This window comes from Vulpes lagopus, chromosome 8, assembly GCF_018345385.1.
Source record: "Vulpes lagopus strain Blue_001 chromosome 8, ASM1834538v1, whole genome shotgun sequence".
Classification (NCBI taxonomy): Eukaryota; Metazoa; Chordata; class Mammalia; order Carnivora; family Canidae; genus Vulpes; species Vulpes lagopus.
In genome coordinates this window covers 35,950,704-35,966,838 of record NC_054831.1, presented here as the reverse complement: position 1 = coordinate 35,966,838, position 16,135 = coordinate 35,950,704, and the positions used below count along the sequence as shown (strand labels likewise).

Here is a 16,135-nt window from a genome sequence, read left to right as displayed (position 1 = left end):
GGCAGTTCCATGATAGTTCCTGGCAGTTCCGGGTGGCGGGTGGTTGTCACCTGTCTCCTTCCTGCTAGGAGCTCACTGACGGTGTTGGACGGGAGACAGTTTTGGTGCGTCAGTAAGGCTTGGAGAAGGAGGATGTGAGGAGGAAATTCTTATTTATGTGAAGTACTACTTTGTTTGAATTTGTAAGAACCTGCATCTATTGTTTTGTAATTTGACAAATGTTTTGTAAAAGCAGCTGGGCAGCAAAGGGTTTTCGGGTTGACAGTGGGAAGGAAGAAAGGTCTTCCTTCAGGCGGGTAGCTCTGCTCTGCTCCTGGCAGTGTTAGTGGCGTGTTCCCTGCTGGATTTCTGATTCCCTTCCGTAGCCCTTCCAGTTATGCAGGTTCTCTCCAGATTCTGGTCTCGGTGTTCGGCGTTGTGAGTTTCTGTGGTTCCCGTTTCTGTGTCTTCATAGGTATTTTTAGTGGACGTTTGGAGTTGGCAGGACCAGACACTGTTCACCAGATGCCACTCTCGACTGGCTGTCGTTGGCTATCATTGGCTAATAGGATACTTACTGTATTAAGATTCCTGTAGTAATATCTTGCTAATTGTAAGTACTCACCACGTTAGGTACCACCCATGACTCCAACAGGAACAGGATCTGACCGTTCAGGCGTTGACTCTGTGCTAGGTGTTATGCTTGGCCCTCCTTTGTACTGTGTCATTTGAGCTCCCACACTTCTTCGCAAAGCAATACTGTTCTCCTTACTTTATAGATGAGCAGACGAGGAGACTGAGCCTTCAAGACTTCCGTTTGCCTGAAATGATGCAGGTGCTAACGGTAGAGCTGGGTCTGAAATCCGTCGTCTGTTTCAGCTACCACATGCTCCTCCTCGGAAAGGCCTCGCAGTCTTGGCGACTCTCCTGTCCATTCTTACACTATTTGACACACAGCACCAGGCCATTTTTGTAAAACAGGCAGGGGCCAGTGTCCCTGTATCTGAGCTCGAATTTATAGGCGAGTGAAGAGAAGCTTCTGGGGGAGCTGGGAGGGCTCTCTCTGTTCATGTGGGCGGGAGTTCCACAGGTTTCTTCACTTTGTAAGAATTCATCGAGCTGTACACTTAGGATCTTTGCACTTCATTGTGTGTTATATTTCAGTAACTCTTTAAAAGAACAGTGTTTTAAATATGATGAATTACTATAATTAAATATATTCAAAGAATGTTAGAGATTCTGAAGTTTCAAAAGGGTGTTCTAAAAGTAATTTGAATTATCAATTCACGTTTTGAATTCAAATATTTTGAATTTTAATGATGACTTTTTAAAGGAATGCTTTGGAGACAGGGTAATATTATTCCAAAGTGCTGATTTTAAAATCTGTCACATTAATGATTGTTTTAGTTATACAGGTAATGGCTTGTACAGAAAAAATCCAGAGGCTGACAAAAACAAGTTGATTGTTTATTATTATTTTTAAGGATTATTTTTCTCCATATGAAATAATATATTAATAAGGTTTTTTAAAATAGCAAGTCTCCTTAGTACATTTATAGATTATTCCATTTACAAAAAAATTTAAATATGCCATTTAGGAATAAATTTTGTATAGTAATAGTATACTGTGATTAATTTCCTTGTTTGCTCTGTGGTTTGGATGTCTAAGGATCATAGCATCCTTAATTTTTCCTTTTTGGAGTTTTGGCCAGCAATATTTTTTTTTTTCTGCTAGCGATTTTTACCATTAAGTTTGTGTTTTTATTTTTATTATGAAAATTGGAATTATAGTGTAAAATCTGGTAACTCCATTCACTTCTCTTATCTTCTACGGAATAAGCAGTTTTATGTAGGGGAAGCTCTTGAAAGAGGACTGAATGCCATGGTTTACTTCTTTCTGAATACCTGCATGTGTATTTTACTTTTAAAAAATTCTTATTATGTTTCTATGCATGTGCATTTTAACACCCAGGGCCAGCTCTGTATGTATACAACAATGCGGTTTTCACTCCAGAGGACTGGCATGGCATTCAGGAAATAGCAAGAAGTAGGAAAAAGGACGACCCCCTGAAGGTTGGAAGATTTGGAATTGGATTTAATTCTGTCTATCATATAACAGGTATAGTATTTGATTTTTCAGTCATGGTTGTGAAAATTATTTTAACCAAAATATAAGCCTATATTTTTATTGCATTTACATTATTATAGTATATTGTATAACACAAATATATTAAATTATGTCACAATTATACATGAACGTTAACGTTGATGTGTTCAACCATTTTCGAGTTACCCCTCAGGTGTGTGACATGTGGAAGTTTTAAAATTTTAAATTTTACAGGGGCACACTTGTGAGTTGCCTAAACGTGGAGACTGTTGTGCAGGAATGATTTTGTAGTCAAAGAGTCTAGCTGACTGTGAGCATCTGCATATCTCTGGATTTGTTCCTTGCTTGAGAATGAGCATGTTGATGTCAGACAGTATTAACTGGAATGCTGTTCTATAATCTGAGGATTTGCAAAGGTCATGTGTTATGCTTTACAACCATCAGGAGTCTCTGACATAATTTCAGTAACGGGAGTGCAGACACGACGTAAAGGGAGTGTAGCCCAGAGCGCCATCCCACCACATTGTTGATCGATTGAGTGGCTGGGTTGGTGGATGTCACATTTCCTACTTAAAATATCTGAAATTTTAGGGGTCCGTGGTTGTGACGGCTCTGCCTTATGTGGACAACCTTAAATATTAAAGGTGCTAAAGGTGCATGAAGGTTTGGTGCTAAAGTCAGCATGTGAGGCAAAACCTGTCAAAACTTATAAGGACTTGAAGTCCTTATGAAGGCACCATGGTGAAGAATTTCTCTAAGTAGGAGAGCACCTGACACATCTAGTTTCTCTGCTAGTGTCTCCGTATTCTGTCTGTGGTTGAGAAACAAGCGAAATAGTTGCTCTTGGTTTTAGGAGCCATACTATACAAAAAATGTGTCTTGAGCAGCACTTGGGTTTAGGTTCTGCATGGTGAGGTGTGCTCAGTGTGAGAAGCACAGGGGTGGAGGCTTGTGAACACTCACTCCAGGGCCTTTGCTAACTGAGTTACATGGTGGGCAGAGTCACCTGTGCTGTGATTTCTCTCCCCCTCTTTTCAGAGAATCTGAGTAAAATTTTTATTTTGAGCATAGGATGCAACTCTTTTGTATAGTTGGGTTCAGGTGGCTGTGGAGGCTGAGTACAAATATACAGATACCCTTTACATATTTAATTGTTTAGTAGGTATTTCACAGTAATCATTTCAGGTTTCTCTGCCTGGTACTGACTGATTCAAAAGTGAAATTACTATATTTCATATGCAGAGAATTACATTTCTGAAGCTAAATTTAGTTTGCTATTAGATAAATCTGTGTTAAAGTCACTTTATGAAAAAAAAGTCACTTTATGGTTTATGCTTTTCCACATATGATATCTTGATAGTAGCTATGCATCATAGTTATAGCTGTCCATTAAATTTCAGCATCAATCATGACTGTTGAATTTTTCTTTACAGATGTTCCTTGTATCTTTAGTGGTGATCAGATTGGGATGCTAGATCCTCATCAAACGCTTTTTGGTCCACATGAATCAGGCCAATGTTGGAATCTCAAAGATGACAGCAAAGAAATTAGTGAACTTTCGGACCAGTTTGCGCCATTTATTGGCATTTTTGGAAGCACCAAGGAAACGTTTGTAAATGCCAATTTTCCAGGAACGTTTTTCCGTTTCCCTCTTCGCCTACAGCCTTCCCAGCTTAGTAGTAACCTCTACAATAAGCAGAAGGTTCTTGAGTTGTTTGACTCCTTCAGGGCAGATGCAGACACAGTGCTGCTCTTCCTGAAGAGTGTGCAGGATGTCTCCTTACATGTCCGAGAGGCCGATGGAACTGAGAAACTGGTGTTTAGGGTGACTGCTAGTGAAAATAAGGCCCTGAAACATGAGCGGCCCAATTCTGTAAAGATCCTGGAAACTGCAATAAGTAACTATTGTAAAAAGATTCCAAGCAATAGCATCACCTGTGTCACATATCACATAAACATAGTTTTAGAAGATGAGAGCACTAAGGACGCGCAGAAAACATCGTGGCTGGTCTGTAACAGTGTGGGCGGGCGAGGGATTAGCAGTAAACTTGATTCTCTAGCTGATGAACTGAAGTTTGTCCCAATCATTGGAATAGCCATGTCTTTATTGAGAGATGATGAAGAAAAAGGAGCAACAGCTGATTTCTCAGGAAAAGCCTTCTGTTTTCTGCCTTTGCCGCCAGGTGAGGAGAGCAAAACAGGCCTTCCAGTTCATATCAGTGGGTTCTTTGGCTTGACTGACAATCGCAGAAGCATCAAGTGGCGAGAGCTGGACCAGTGGAGAGACCCTGCAGCCCTGTGGAATGAGTTTCTCGTCATGACTGTTGTCCCTAAAGCCTATGCGACTCTCATCTTAGATTCCATAAAACGTCTGGAGACCGAAAGGAGCTCCGATTTTCCCTTGTCAGTTGACCTCATCTATAAGCTTTGGCCTGATGTGAGCAAGGTCCGGGTGCACTGGCAGCCAGTGTTAGAGCCTCTGTTTAACGAGCTGTTCCAGAACGCAGTCATGTATTCCCTTAGCAACCAGTGGGTCAAGTTGGAGCAGGCTTACTTCTCGGAACTGGACGAAAGTTGGGAATGCGCGAAAAGTGTGCTCAGCTACCTCCAGAGCTCAGGGAAGCAGATTGTCAAGGTTCCCGCCAACCTCGCTGCTGCCGTTCAGCTCGCTGCCTCCAGTGCCAAACCTGTGAGGAAGGTGACACCCGCCTGGGTGCGGCAGGTTTTGAGGAAGTCTGCGCACCCTGGTGGTGCCCAAGACAAGCTTCACCTTCTGGAATTCGTGCTTTCTGACCAGGCCTATAGTGAACTTCTGGGCCTAGAGCTGCTGCCTTTACAAAATGGAAATTTTGTGCCCTTCTCCTCATCCGTATCAGATCAAGATGTTATTTATATTACCTCAGAAGACTATCCAAGGTAGAGCTCATGCTTCTGCAGTGCTCGTTCCCTTGAGGGCCCCTCCCCTCTTCCTCTCTCCCCCTCCCTCCCTCTCCTTTATTGTGAAATCCATTGCTCATCCATGTAGATTTTGTAGTCAGGAAGACTTTTGCAGAAATCCTTGGTTAAACTATGGTAAGGCACATTTTTACATCCTAAAGTGAAAAAGCATTGAAATGTTGTTGGTCAGCCAGAAGCTTACTGAACAGGTGTTTCTCTTGGAAATCTCAGTAACAGGACCCTGAAAACAATGGTTATAAAGTACTAATGATAACGAAGTAAGATGTGTCTATAATGAATTATTTTGATGAAATTTAATGAGAATAGTACATTAATTTAACTGAGGATGTGTATGTCATCTCAGAAAATAAAGGTGATTTTATCTAAGATGTTTAGACTACTTGGACTTGGATATGGTGCATGAGGCCACCATATTTTAAAGTGAAGCCTAAGTAATATTCAATCAAAAAAGTATTATAGTGTGATTTGGTATGCGCATTATAATTCTATGTAAAATAGAACATTTAACGGACTTGAAATTACAAAATTGAATTACTTTACCTTAGAATCGTTAGAAGGTTATAATTGCTGTGTTCCTTTCACTTTTTAGGTCCCTTTTCCCAGGTCTTGAAGGAAGGTTCATTTTGGATAGCTTGAAGCCTCACCTCATCGCTGCTTTAAAGGAAGCTGCCCAAACCCGAGGTATTATAGGTGTTCAGTTGTTTTTTTAAATAAACCTATTGCTAAAAATATTAAGTTTGTATAAGTTTTCTTTGAAGTTGAGCCAATATGAAATTGCCAAGAGTTTTCCATTCTAGACCTGTAAGTTAGCAATTTTAGTTGGTTCAATCTAATGTAATTGTTAGATTTTAAGGCATGTCAGTACTAGATTCTAGGAGTCCAAAAGTCGGGTATTGTATTTCAGAACCTCTTCTGTCATGGGAGGGTGGTGTACATGTATGATGATTTCTTACACAACTTTTAATGCTTTCCCATTTCCTTTCTCACATGCACGCCTAAGTCTCCCATTTTGTAGCCCGGATAGTAGTAGCACAGATGTTGTTGATTGGGTTGCATAGAGGACGAAGAGGAAAGTTTGATTCCAGGTCAGAAGCTCATGTGTGCGGGGAGCTTTGGTCTTGCACCTGCCAGCTTTGTGTCGCCCGTACCACCCTGTCCTCAGAGTTCTTGTGACCATGCTGGGTCAGCTCCAGGTCTGCACTGCCTCCAGCTGCAGACACATGAAAGTGTCAGGAAAGGGGACTCTTGAGGTCTTGGCAAAGGATGTCCTTTATTGAGAATTCTTTTTAGGGAGAGACAGAGTGATTTGAGAGAAAAAAATCACCATGGTTCTCAGTTTAATAGTATCTTTCAACTTTTGTGAGCATCCTTGCCCTTATTAAACCATTGCTTGAGCTGTTTCTTTCTAAGTTAGATATTGCCCTGAAAAATTCTGGGTTTGTCCCATTGTTTAAGGTTAGAAGGCACATTTTTTTTGTGGCATTGTCTTTTATAGCATCTGCTCTTTTCTTCTGAAGGAAAATGACTAAAGGAAAGTTGGTGGTCATTGTACATCTTCACTCATTTAAATAAAAGTGAAAGGAGTTGGGATGGGGGAAGCGAGCTAAGGATGAGCCCAGGCGAGACCGAAGGAAGAAGAATCTGCAGTGCTGTTACCATAAGGATCTATAACTGTGAGCAAGGAATTGGACGTGGATCTTTCCACTATCCAGATTATTCACTGAATTGGGAATGGTCATCTTCAAAGCCTTTGAGGGAGTCTAAACTTGGACTCCTATAACCCTACTGTTCTTTGCTCCAAAGTTTTAGAAATCCTTATTTTTCAGAATCTGTATGACAGTCTCTTTTAAAAACTGCACATTGCAATATAATGTACATACAGAAGAGTACATGTCATAAATGTAGGTTCAATGCACTTAAGATTTTATTTATTCATGAAAGACACAGAGAGGCAGAGACACAGGCAGAGGGAAAGCAGGCTCCCCGCAAAGAGGCCAGTGTGGGACCATCCCAGGACCATGGGATTATGCCCTGAGCTGAAGGTAGACGCTCAATTGCTGAGCCACCCAGGTGCCCCTCAGTGCAGTTTTATAAACCAAATACATGTAGGTCAAAACCCAGAAGATTGCCCACACCCATACTCTGCCTCTCTGGTCCTAACCACTCCCACCGTGATCCTGGAGTCTAGTAGCACAGATTAGCTCAGCTAGTTACTGTGCTTTCTGGAAGGGGAAATCATGCGATATGTGCCGTGTCTGTTTCTCTGACTTGCTCTTATGTTTGTGAGATCCATCCAGGGTAGCTGAGTTATAGATCATTCTTTCTTATTGTGTGTATATTACTTTCTTTTGAAGAGAATGTTTTTGTTAATGGCTAGTAGTTTCTCAGGTGGATATGGATTTGGAAATCAGCCCAGTTATACAAGTTTTTTCAGAACCAAATCAGGTGAAAAGGGTACAAATCCAACAGAATAATACTGCTTTAACTGGAAACTTTTTAGATACCATGTGGCACAGGGCATGGCCACAACCTGCCTATTCATCCTTAAGTGGAAGGGAGCACCTGTTATATTTTTGGGAAAGAGTTAAGTTTATACATTTACTGACATAATTTGACATTTTTGTAAAGTTGTGTCTTTGTACTTTGGGTATCTTTTCTTATCTACTTTGGATTCTGATTTGTTTTTTGGAATTATATCATAAGCACTGTTTTTTCTCTGGTCCTTTGTTAATTTTCTCTGGACTGTTACACTAGATGGGACATGTTGACTCTTTCTGCTTGTCACCCATAATGTATAGCTCGGTTCTCCCAGACATTATCTTCAAGGTCACTTTTCTTTATCTCAGTTAAAGTGTATGCTACCATTCTCATGATTATTAAGTAATCCTAACCTCTGGCCTTTTCAATATTTTATCTGGCCCATGGGTGATAGGTGCCTGCCTCCTGGGCATCTTCCCTGTTGTTTATGTACAATTAGTTCCAGGCAAAAAGTAGTTTTTCATACTAGTTTGTTGCCTTTAACAGTTTTAATGTTTGGGGAGTAGAGCCTGATGAGGATCCAGTAATTTAAACCCTTGCTTTGTTTTTCTGAGAGCTGAGTTGGTAAAGAGATGCCCTGAGACGAGTCCAGCAGATAAATGTCACAGATCACCTCTGACGTCCTGATAATTCTGGTAGTAGAGATCATGGCTGGGGACAGGTGGCTTGCTTCTGCCCTTGATCCAGAATCATCCAGATCAGCTCACTGGTGTATGCACAGGCCGCGTGGAAGACTCCAGGCTGTTCTACATGGGTCCTGCCCTGCACAGCGCAGTGTGGGGGAGAACCCCCCCCCCCCCCGGCTTCCTAGAAACTTGCAGATTCTTTTTCTGAAGTTACCAGTCAGATCAGTCATTCCACTGTCGGATGGCGTGGGGTAAATGGAGGGGATGAGTGAGTGTTGGAGGGGAGAGGCCGTGTCATTTTTATAGAGCTCCCTTCATGTGGTGGGGAGCTTCACACATGTACAACATTTGAGTTTGTATTTAGTATTTTAATTTTTTACCCTATATAATGATTATGTGGCTGTTTTGCTGACATACAGCACTGTGGACTTCTGTTTATTCACTATAAGTAACAAGCGATTGCCTGGTTTTGAAAGTGCTGTTGCACGGAATTGTAACATGAGGTATTTTTTTCCTCTGCCGTCGGTGCTTCTCTGACTCCAGAGCTCTGATAGAATCTGTCTCATTTGATAGTGGTACTTGTATCACATTTAGAGTCCTGAGCTAAATATTGAGTAACTGCTTTTGCTTTCACCGTTTGCCTCTACTGCCCCTTTGCTGTTAGCATGAAACATGTTTCTGTGTATCCCTTTTTGGGGAAAACAGAACAGACTTGACTTTGATTACCTTTCTTGTATTCTGCCCTGGTCCATGGTCCAGCTTCTAGAAAGAATAGGATATGCCTACAATCTGTACCTCCTCCTCATCTGTTAGCACGGCAGATGAGCCTTTGCTTCTGCTAGATTTCCAATAAAATTGCCAGGCTGAGGTCACCAGTTAATGACTTTTTTATTGTTAAATCCAGTGGACTTATGTGGTTGCTTTTACCTAATCTCCGTGAAGCTTAGAGGATGCTGCTCATGTCCTTTCTGAGCTCCTTGGCTTCATGACACCATTCTCTTTTAGTGTCTTTATGCTTCTTTGCCTGCTTCTTGGAGTTATTTGTGAATCCCTACTCCTGAATTTACCCCTTGAATATGGACTAGTGTGGGAGCTCTTAGCTCTTCCATTTTGCTCTCACTCTGTCTCCCCACGCAGCCCACACCCCTGCCACCATACCTGAGGAAGGACTGCCACATCTCCAGTTGCCACTCCAGTGATGAGAGGGGCAGTGTGGTATAGTGGTTACATGCCTGGGCTCACACCTGATTCCTCCACTGTGTGACTTTGGATAAATTAGCCAACCTCTCTGAGCCCTGTTTTCTAATCAGTAACATGGCAATATAATAACCTCCTTCATGAGAGTCTAGCTGAGGCCCTCAAGATTTAATGACATCAAATGCAACATTGCTTTATTACAAAGTTAATGAAATGAGATACGAGATGAATCAAGGATGGCAGGCAGTCACAACTTTCTAATTGAGTTTGGTCAAGTTTTGCAGTATAGCAGCAGGGCAGATCATTGGAAGGTGTTGTCGTGGTACATTACTCATCCTGGTCATTACTTGGGCAATCGCGTGGTACAGATGTCATATAAGGATACTGATGAAGTGGCTGCTGTTATCATTTTGCACTTGGAGCTCTATGAGTATCTCAGAATTAACATTTTCCTGACTTGAGTCCTTGTCCTATCCTGAAATCTCTTTGCCCTGCTTCTTGGCTCTCTCTTCTTTGGCTGTCACCATTGTAGCATAGGTCCCTCCTCACAGATTCCTCACCCTTCACTGGGTCATGTCCCTCCCCTGCTCGGACTCGGATTCTTTCAGGATGGACCTAGTATTGTTTGTGTTGGCAACAGGGCTTTCCCTGATTGTAAACTTGCCATCTCGTTGGCTTTGGTTCATTTACTGTCCCCCTCCTAAGCACTTGTAGTTGGATGAACTTACCACTCCATTTGTCTCCTGAGAGCAAAGACACTTGTCACCATCACATAGTGCAGGGACTGCTTTAAGGTGGATGCTTGGTGATTGTCTTTACCTGAAGGAAAGTTATCTCACATCTGTATTTTTGTATGTGGTGTTCCCTTAGCTTAGAACACCCTCTCCACCCTCCTCTTTGCCACTCTGACTTGTGTTCATCCTTGACTCTTCAGCCCACACGTGTCCTCTAAGAAGCTGCCTTTCACGTGGGCTGCCCTACGCCCATCCTGGCCTTGCACCTCTGCGGTAGATGTCTCTGCTGGGCTCAGGGAGCTTGGTACATGGTCCATTTAGTCCTCTGCTTGATCAGGATCATAATTTTATTAGGCTAGACTGTAAAATCCTTGAGAGCAGGGACCATCCCTTATTTTGCTTTTGTATTTCCAGTGCCTGCTTGACAAGTCTGGTTGGACATGTTCATGCTTCCACATGCTGGGCTTTGGATGTTGTTGCGGGGGACAGGGGCGCAAAGATGAAAAGGCAATTAAATCCCTGGGATTGTGCCTGTGATTTACTCTTTCCTTTCCAGATGAGTATCTTCTGTCCTCTTACTTGCTTTTCATAATTGTGAGATAATCGAGTGTATGTTGTCATCGTCATTTGAGTTATTTGTTAAGTTACTTGAGTAAATGCTTAACTATCAGAATTTGGAGAAGAGTTAGAAGAACAGGTAGATGGGTTTTGGAGGAAATAAATAGAGAAAAAAAGCTAAATCAGACAAATGGTAAGAGTGCCTGCTAGGTTAGGTTAGCACCAAGATCCTATTTATATTCAAAATATTTTTTGTATTTACTTATTACATATGGTGTCACACCTTGCTCTGTTTCATGATCAAGACTCCCAGTAAACATTTGTCTGAGGTTCCCCTGTGTATACCAGGCATCCTCCCGGGTGGAGACAATGTGATGAAGAATAAAAGTGGAAGGAACTCACAGTCCAGTGGGGACAGCAATGTGAATAATACTTCCATTTAGTGGGATGGCTCCTGTGTCAGATGCTGGGAAGAGAGTCAGTATGAAGAGGGGTGGCAGGTTGAGGGACCTCACAGGGGAACTGGCCCAGCTTCTGTCTCAGACATTTAGGGGAAAGACCACAAACATCACATCTGGAGAGACAACTTGTATGCCTTGTCCACGTTGACGCTACTTTGTGAGGATTTACAGTACTCATTGCAGAGACAATCTCATAGAAGTGTGCAGAAATATTCAGCAGAAATAGCAATGTCAGGTGCCAACCTCAGGCATATAGATTAGCAACATCCCAGAGATTTGGAGGCAGGATTTGTACCATGAGAATGTTCTGGGTTACTACACTCACAGCTCACTGTCAGGCAGAAGGGCCCTGTTTTAAGAAGTCTCCCAGCCCCTCTCCCCGCAGGTGGCCAGCATGTCTCACCTTGAATATGGGAGTAACCTTGAAAGTCTCCCCACACCCATTCTTGCTTCTCTAGTTAACAGAGTGATAGTATGGTTACGATTATCTTTCTAAAATACGTTCTCACTTCTTACCTGAAAATCTGGGAAAGGCTTCCCCTTTTTCCTTGGAACAAAGACCAAAATCCTAAACATTTCATATGAGGCCCTTCATTATGTGGCTCCATTTTCTGGATGTTATAAAGATGCCTGGTACATGGAAAGGTATCTATCAGTGTTTGATATTATTGTGATTGTTATCAATATTCTCTCTTATTGTCTCCATTGATCTTTCTCATATTTGGGGGACAGGCTGTTCATTTCCTCCCTTAGGTGTGGTGTACATGGTTTCCTCTACCCCCTCCCCCAGTCTTGCTCCCTCAGGCTCGGCTGTCTCATTCATGGCCAGTGTGTCCTTGTGGCACACTATGCTCCTTGTAGCATTTGTACTATACCCGTATACCTGTTTAATCATTTATAATAATTTATCTAATACCCATCTTGCCTGTTAGACTATGAGACATAGTCTAAGGTCATGTGTCTTGTTTATTTCTCTGTCTCTAGTGCTCAGTCAATACTGACTGACAAAATGCCTCTAAAGTAATTGGAAGAATGTTTAGATTAGAAGAGCTTAAATTCCTTTGGTAAGAGCATGGTCTCTGTGTTAGCTGCCAAGTGTAGCCTAAGTTACCCAAATTCATAAATGTTCACAGAGCCGTGGACATGTACTTGAGCCAAGAAATGGCTTGCTTTGGGCAGAGGGAGGTGTTCGATGGCCATGGAGAATTCTTTGAAGTTTGGACTTATTGGTGGTTACCATAAGCAAACTGTGGAAATATATGATAAAACCTCCCTTTTTTTTAAATCATAGAGTCAAAATTATATTTACTTTATGGAGATAACTTCAAAAATTATATACTTACTTTATAGAGGTACTCCCAATTTTTGGAGTGATTTACCTTGTAAATTAGATGTCTTCTCTTTCTTAGTTATTTTTTAAGGGGGGAGGGACGAAGAGAGGGAGAGAGAAAATCTCAAGCAGGCTCCACACCCAGAATGGGGCCTGAGGTGGGGCTCAATCTCATGACCCTGAGAGCGTGACCTGAGCCAAAATCCAGAGTTGGATTTACTTAGCCACCCAGGTGCCCCTTCCCTTTCTTAATTCTTATCTGAAATATCCAAATATCACATGATACTCATCTGTACATAAAGCACATTGGGAGCTTATTAAGTGACTTTATTTATGTTATGAAAATGTAGTTTACCCATATAAGTTCATATTCCTTTCTTCTTTGCTTTCTTTCTGAACGAAGATTTCCCACCCTTTATATAGTTGAATTTAGTGTGCATTGAAATACATTTAAAGTCTTAAATGTATATTTTGCTTTATTTGGAGTTCTGTTTATGGCTTTTCTTTTACATAGTCATGTGTAAGATTCCATAGACAGTGTTATCTTAAGATGTAGAATGATTTCTGTAGCCATCATGTGAAATTGTGACAATTCTGGCATTTTCTAAGATTGGATTTAATTATATTCTAGCACAACAACTTCTCTGGGGATATTCAGGTATGGTAACTGACTAAATGTTGTGTTTATTTGTAGCCTGATGTTTTTGTTCATTTGATTCTTTGAATCCTGTTTTTTTATTTACCAAAGTAGCTAGAAATTATGTTATCAAAATTTTTTTTCTGGTACTGATAACTATTAAAGGAGAGAGGAAACTATGCCAATATAGGTATGTAGGTCGTGGTTGTACATACCACAATAAAACCATATTTAAGTGACTTGGAAACATTCATTTCATAAAACATTTGGTCTCAACTGAAAGAATTATGCTGAAATTTGTATTTTAAGCTGCGGGTTTTAATGGGAAAGTGTGAATGAATGCACCTCTCTTATAAGATACACATAAATATTGAAATTAGAAAGTATAGAGGGGAACCAGTTCTAGGATCTGTGGCCCTGAAGGGAGGAAGTCCTGTAGTATCCACAGTGGCTTTGGGCTGACGTGGTGAAGTTGGGAATGGCAACACAGCCCACTCCTTGGCCCGTTGAGAGTGAGGTGGCTAACACAGCCTTCATTAGGAAAAATAGGCTGATTGTACTTACAGTGCCTGCTGTGTCCTTTTATGGATTTCTTTTTAATAAAAATTTTTGACTCAGCTGGTATTATTTTCCCCTAGTTCATGTTTCACTTGGAAAATTAGAGGACGCAAGATTTGCTTTACAGAAATTGTTTTTGTGGTAAATATTATTTTTGGAGTCGATCAGCTTTGAAGTAAGCTGTACCTATACTCAAATTAGTCGAGAAACCAAGTCATTGCTATATTGATGATTCCTATTAATATTAAATTTGGTTTCCAGCTTGTCCACAGCTACTGTTACTGTATATTTTTAAACCTTAGTGTAGCTTATACTTCTAACGTATAATCAAAGAGGGAAACAAAATAGTAGTAGAAGTAGGCTGCGTAGTTGTCATATGCCCTGGGGGTGCTGTGGGTAATGGCAGTGACCTCTCCATTTGTCGTGGCCTCCCTGCTTCTAGATGAACACTAGGGACAGTAGGAAGACAGAATGCTGCTGTGGACTTCTTGAGAAGAAATTTGGTCACCAGTGGATTTTTGAACCACATTGGCAGGCTCCACGTTAGAGTGGATATTTCTGCTGGATGCCCACAGAAACTTGCAGTGCTGCCACTAGACCTGCCCAGTGCCAAATGGAGTGCTTGGAGGGCAGACGCGCACTTTCCTGTCCTCTCTTGGTTCCTTTCCTTTCCCATCTTTCTTTCTGTTGCTTGGAAGATTTGACTCATCTGTAGCTTACCATTGAATGGACTTTCACTCTGTCACCCAAGTATTTAGAGAGAAATTTGATATCTCTACTTAGTAGAGTGTTGTCAGACCTCATCACCCATTGAAGCTGCCACTGCTCCTTTCTGTACAAGAAAAATGTAAAGAACTGTTGCTGTACTTATGGCCTCAGATGCCCAGAGTCAGCTGGCCATGACTCTGAAGGAGTCTGGTCAAGTGTAATGAGCCCCCATTCAGTGAAATTCAAGACTGAGATTTCTTGGTTAAGTAAATGTTGACGTAGTCTATAATATCCTATCTTCATCTGTGTCAAAAATCAATCTCAAAGTTAGTACTGAACATAAACTTGAGAATAAAATACAAGCAAAAAATACAGCATAGTCTTTGAAGAGTGATTCAGTGTGTTGATGTCATTGTTTTGAAAAGATAGTAAAAACTACTCTTAGAAGAGTTATTTCTAAAAACAAAAAAACAAAAAAAAGTTATTTCTGAAATAACTTTATTATCTCTTATTATGTTTAGTAATAGTTTAGCTAAAATATTTCTCTCCAGGAACACTTCCAATACTGTAGAGTTGACCTCTTTTGATGGTGTTGATGATTTTCAAAGCAAGACCAACAAAAACACAGTCCTTTATTAAAATGCTACAAAAATTATTTTCCAATACTGTTAGAGGTGCTTTACCATATCAATGGCTTTCTAACCTAAGATGTGAAGATTTTTTTTCTGTGTTAACATTTATACTTTAGGGTGAAAAGCTATAAAGGCTTAAATACAAACTAAATAGACATCAGGACTTCAGATTGAATCCATCTAAGTACTTTAGAATTATGTCGTAATTTCATTTTCTCTCTCCTTTATTTTCTCTTATGTTTTTTCAGTTGAGCATGACTGGTGTATTAGTTGCATGTTATATGTGGTGTGGGTGTTTTCTTGGCATTTTATTTATACATTAATATTAGATAATTTTCCTGAAGGTGGGTATATGTTTTTTACAATACTAGACAGGATTATCTACAAAATGCACGTCATGTGGCAATTATTAACATAGAGAACAGTGTGGTGCACATTTAATGTTTTTATTTTTGTTTTCAGAGTGTTCAGATTTTTAATTTCTAACTCTATTTTGTCTCTTTGGTATAATACTCTTGCCTTACTTATGATTTAGATATTCTATTACTTGATTTACCCTAAACCACACACGTAGAAACTGAAGATATTCAGAATTTGGGTATTGACATCTTTCAAAAGTTGTCAAATTTTGCCCTTAAGTTTCTGTAGCAGTAATTTAAAAATGTATTATTTTAGCATGAAAGATCAATTTTCTGGTAGAAGGTAAAGTCATCTTTCTGATGCATAAGACTATGGAATAAGGGTGTCCTTTCTTGTTTAAAAAATAGTGATGTACAAAAGTTTCAAGGGGCTTGAAGTGTGCCTTCTTTTATAATTTTTTTAAATAAGTCTTTTAAGAGTCTAGAAATTCTGTGTACATAGGAAAGAAATTGTTAGTTTTCTTCAAATTCAATAAGATTGAATCCAATGTTATTGAATTTGAGATGCTTTTTATTTCTCTATATAGACTAACACACACCTATTGGTATATGGTGTCATTGAAGAATCTTTTCCTTTTGGTATTTTTAAAATACTTTGAAACACAAATGGCACTTAGAAATAATGTAATTTTTTAGCAGTAGTTAAAAATTAGCAAAAATCTTTTTCCCTAGACAAAATCTTCTTAGTCTCCT

The 16,135-nt window shown here is 40.3% G+C and overlaps 1 protein-coding gene across 5 annotated transcripts in view; it reads left to right on the top strand.

Annotated features, from left to right (window-relative positions):
- The window catches only part of SACS (sacsin molecular chaperone), an 88,103-nt gene that overhangs the window by 58,203 nt on the left and 13,765 nt on the right, over window positions 1-16,135 (top strand). For 4 of the 5 annotated variants that reach the window (XM_041765525.1, XM_041765524.1, XM_041765526.1 and 1 more), the window contains 4 exons: window positions 1,952-2,098; window positions 3,520-5,002; window positions 5,634-5,725; window positions 13,120-13,146. In XM_041765525.1, coding sequence (XP_041621459.1) covers window positions 1,952-2,098; window positions 3,520-5,002; window positions 5,634-5,725; window positions 13,120-13,146 — 1,749 coding nt within the window. The remainder of the gene's footprint in view (window positions 1-1,951; window positions 2,099-3,519; window positions 5,003-5,633; window positions 5,726-13,119; window positions 13,147-16,135) is intronic. The other variant, XM_041765528.1, reaches the window with a different exon arrangement.